The sequence below is a fragment of the Cucurbita pepo genome, chromosome LG15, assembly GCF_002806865.2.
Source record: "Cucurbita pepo subsp. pepo cultivar mu-cu-16 chromosome LG15, ASM280686v2, whole genome shotgun sequence".
NCBI classification, from domain to species: Eukaryota; Viridiplantae; Streptophyta; class Magnoliopsida; order Cucurbitales; family Cucurbitaceae; genus Cucurbita; species Cucurbita pepo.
The window spans coordinates 7,560,202-7,564,102 of NC_036652.1; the positions used below are offsets into that span (position 1 = coordinate 7,560,202).

The 3,901-nt window shown below is 26.9% G+C and overlaps 1 protein-coding gene across 1 annotated transcript in view; it reads left to right on the forward strand.

Moving 5' to 3' along the window:
* The first annotated feature begins 3,535 nt into the window (after positions 1 to 3,535).
* The window catches only part of LOC111811829, a 4,183-nt gene continuing 3,817 nt past the window's right edge, over positions 3,536 to 3,901 (forward strand). Inside the window, exon 1 of the mRNA XM_023698871.1 lies at positions 3,536 to 3,661. Coding sequence (XP_023554639.1) covers positions 3,603 to 3,661 — 59 coding nt within the window. The 5' untranslated portion in view covers positions 3,536 to 3,602. The remainder of the gene's footprint in view (positions 3,662 to 3,901) is intronic.

Sequence of the window (3,901 nt, forward strand, 5' to 3'; positions counted from 1 at the left end):
AAAAAAAAAAAAAAAAAAAAAAAAAAAAAAAAAAAAAAAAAAAAAAAAAAAAAAAAAAAAAAAAAAAAAAAAAAAAAAAAAAAAGCACATGAAGACAATGTTGTTGAATAGCTATCCTTCAACCAACCAAGTTGGACAGAGATGTTTGAAGTTGAAAAACAATGTACCTAATATTATCTAAATTTATAATTTTAATATTATTATATTTTTCTTTCATTATATTTATTGTATTTATATTGGTCTTCAACTCTATAATTAATATAAAAATTTCAAAATTAATCGAATATTTTGGTTACAAAATCAAAATTATTCAACATGAGCATAGTTCAATGGATTAAGATATCACTAAATTTCTTTAAAATAAAAGGTTCAATCTGTGTTTCCTAAAAAAAAAAATCGGTAGAAGATATTGACAAGTTCATATAACAATCAATTTATGTAAGGATGACCGACATAAATTTCATGAACACTCTCGAAATCTCTCGAAATCTAACACCAACACGCACATTCTCTCTCTAGACCTAACAATCAATCAATTGTCGTGAGGCGATTACCTTACAAATGGTTAGATTTATTCAATTTTAATCTTTATCGTTTCTATGGTCCATTTCCATCTACCAATTTTCAATAAATCTTAAAATTAACTTTAATTTTCATCTAAATTAAGTAAGTAATAATAATAATAGTTTTAAGGACATTTCAATATCATTTGCGTATAACGAGTATAACGAACGAAGATTAAACTTCCTAATATCATTCGCGTTCAATCGAACTATCCTGATATCATTCACGAATAGATGAGTATGAGAAAAATGGAAAGAGTTTAGGATAGGTATTGGGAGAGAGTGTAATTGGCTCATGGGTAGAGATTGAAGTGTTGATATTTGTAGGTCTTTTTCATCTCTGATTTGTGTCTGCAAATGAGTGATGATATGGGGCGATGAGTTAAAGTTGGATATTAAATGCTTGGGGCACCATTGTCAAACTTTCAAATTGCCATATTCATTGTGCAATTCAGAGGTGGATCCTTCGCATTTATGGCGTGGGGTCTAATACTCATCTCTCTTCATCTCAGCCCAAACCTTCTTTGGGTATATACTATCGAACTTTCAATTTTGTGTTTAATTAATTTTCAAATAACATCGACATCGACACAAACCTAAAAGAAATAATCTTATTTGTGTCTAATACATCCGTAAAATGTTTGAAAAGAATTTTGAATAGGTTCACGAACTATGTTTATATTTTAATTTTATCATATATTTTGGTATGAAATTTTTAACCCGTGTTTAAACTCTTACAATGTTTTTTTTAAAAACCGTTGCAGACTGCAGTAGACGTGTTTTCTCATAGTGGTTTAATGGCTGAGCTTAGTGATCAACTATTTTATGCAACTATTTGTGGGTTGATGGAATTTTCTTCAAAGTGTTTCTTTTTTTTTCGTATTTGGGCAGCGATAACCCTCCGTTTGCCTACGTAAATACTGAAATTTTCATCATCTTTCTAACTTAAAGCTTCGAGATGAACGTATGAAATACTTGGAAAGGGAAGTTAAGATAGTCAAATTTGGTTGGTGTGCTGGGACAAAGGTGGGTTTGAATGCACTTAATAGCATGCATAATATGAACGCAGTTAATACTCTATGGAGAGGTAGAAGAAAAATGTGCATAGATAAAAAGATTTTATATCGAATGGACGAAGATTAGGGATGTATATTAGTAGGTCGGTATTGATTTTATGTCACGTTTAATAGTTTTTGTTTCTGGAAACTCTAATGCGAGATTTTGATTTTATTTTTAGTATATATAATGAATAATGAGTTCGAGCTAATGAGTTGAGCAATGTTTTAAATTGATAAAAAAAAAACTTATATAAAAATTAAGATTTTAATGTTAACGTGACAAAAAAAAATTAATTCAAACTAACACCATTTTTTTAAAAAGTTTTTNTAAAAAAAAAAAAAAAAAAAAAAAAAAAATGTCTTAATTTTTAAAATAATTAGTAAATATAAAGCTCAATTATTTTAGTTTTTTATTTTCTATTTTTGAAATTTTACTAAAAATTTAAATAATCCTAAAAAATAAAAATTGAAAGGGCAATTAGTATCAAAATGGTAAAGGAGCTTAAATAATTGAACTAGACATCAATATTTTTAGCAATTATTATAATTAATTTGTTGAAATGAATAATTTTCAATAATGATTGAATTATATTTTTATTTTTATTTTTAATAATGATTGAATTATACATGTATTTGTATTTTACAACACATACCCTCAATGAAAATTGAATAATAATATAAAAAAAAACAATAGATACTCCTTGAAATGTATTATTTAATAATAAATTACATTTTGAATATTTATATAAGTCATATACTAATAAATATTTAAGTAAATGTGAGGAAAGTTTAGTAATTAAGACATCTTTATTTCTTTAACAAAATGTAATTTGGTTTGGGGCCATGCTTGTTTATTTTATTTAATAAGATTTAATAGTATTCAATACAATGTATAAATAAAATTTTAAATATTTTATTTATGTAATTATAAATAAAGGAATACATCAACATTGGTAAGCTAAGAGAGTTTATACTCAAAGTGGACAATATCATACTATTATGAATAGTCGTGATTCCTTATTTAACTAAACTAAATATAAAATAATTTAAAATGGAAACTTTTTGGAGAAGAAAACCCCAATGAATGGAAGAATCAGAGTTGGAAGTATAAATATTAAGAACCTTCCAAATTTGTACCATATTTTCAACCATTTTTCTTGTTTTTATCACCCGACCAACCCCTTGCCATGCAATGCCATTCTTAGTCTAAACTCATTGCCAAACAAACCAACGGCGGGGAAAAATGGTAAGAAATGTTATTTTTTAATAAATAATTAAAATATATTAAATATAAGGACGTGGAAATGACTACGTAATGATCTAAAATGAATAATATTTGTTAGCAATGAGTTTGGTTGTTATAAATGTATTGGAATATATTATAATAATTAGTTATGAAATATATCTTCGTAATCCATTAATATTTTGTCATTTCTAATTTGATTAACAGTTTATTTTATTGTATTCTCAAAATTTAGTTAGTTTATATTTTTCTTATTTTTGGTATGAGTTGGTAGCTTGAACATTAATGAAAATTGGATGTTTAATCCCAATTTTATTTCTCATTCTTAACAAAATGGTATGAGAGCCGATCACTATGATGTGAGCCAGCGAAGATGCTAGGGCTCAAAAAAGTGGATTGTAAGATCGGTGGTCGGTTGGAGAAAGGAACAAAATATTTCATTCAAGGTGTAGAAACTTATCTATAATAGACATGTTTTAGGAGAAAATGAAAATAAAAAATTGTTTTTAAGGAGTTTTTTTATTAATTAATTGGACAAAGAAACCAACGGCTCAAAACCTGAAAAGACTGAAAACACCCTTGAACAACGTGCAAAAAATCTGTGTGTAAAGCACAATTGACATAAAGCTCTCTGTTTCCGAGACCTCTATATATAATAAACGATTTTCCGTTCGTTGGTTCATTCATTCATTCACAAATTCTTGACTATTTCCTTTGTGTTCTTGGAAGAGGTTCAAAATGAGCGTAGAAATCTTGGACAGTGCTACGATCGTGAGCTTCGTGGAAGACGAAGAGGCATTCTATTAAGAGGATATTTTGCGGTGATAATTAGTTAGAATATATCTCAGATATTTAGGGAGTTGTTAGTATAGATTTGATTAACGGTATATTTTATTTATTTACCAGATTTAGTTAGATATATATTTTTTCTATTTTTAGGTATTAGTTGATAGTTTGTATCCTATATAAACGTGGTAAACCTGAATGAAGATCATACTTTCGATCCCAATTCTATTTCTATTTCTCATTCTTAACAT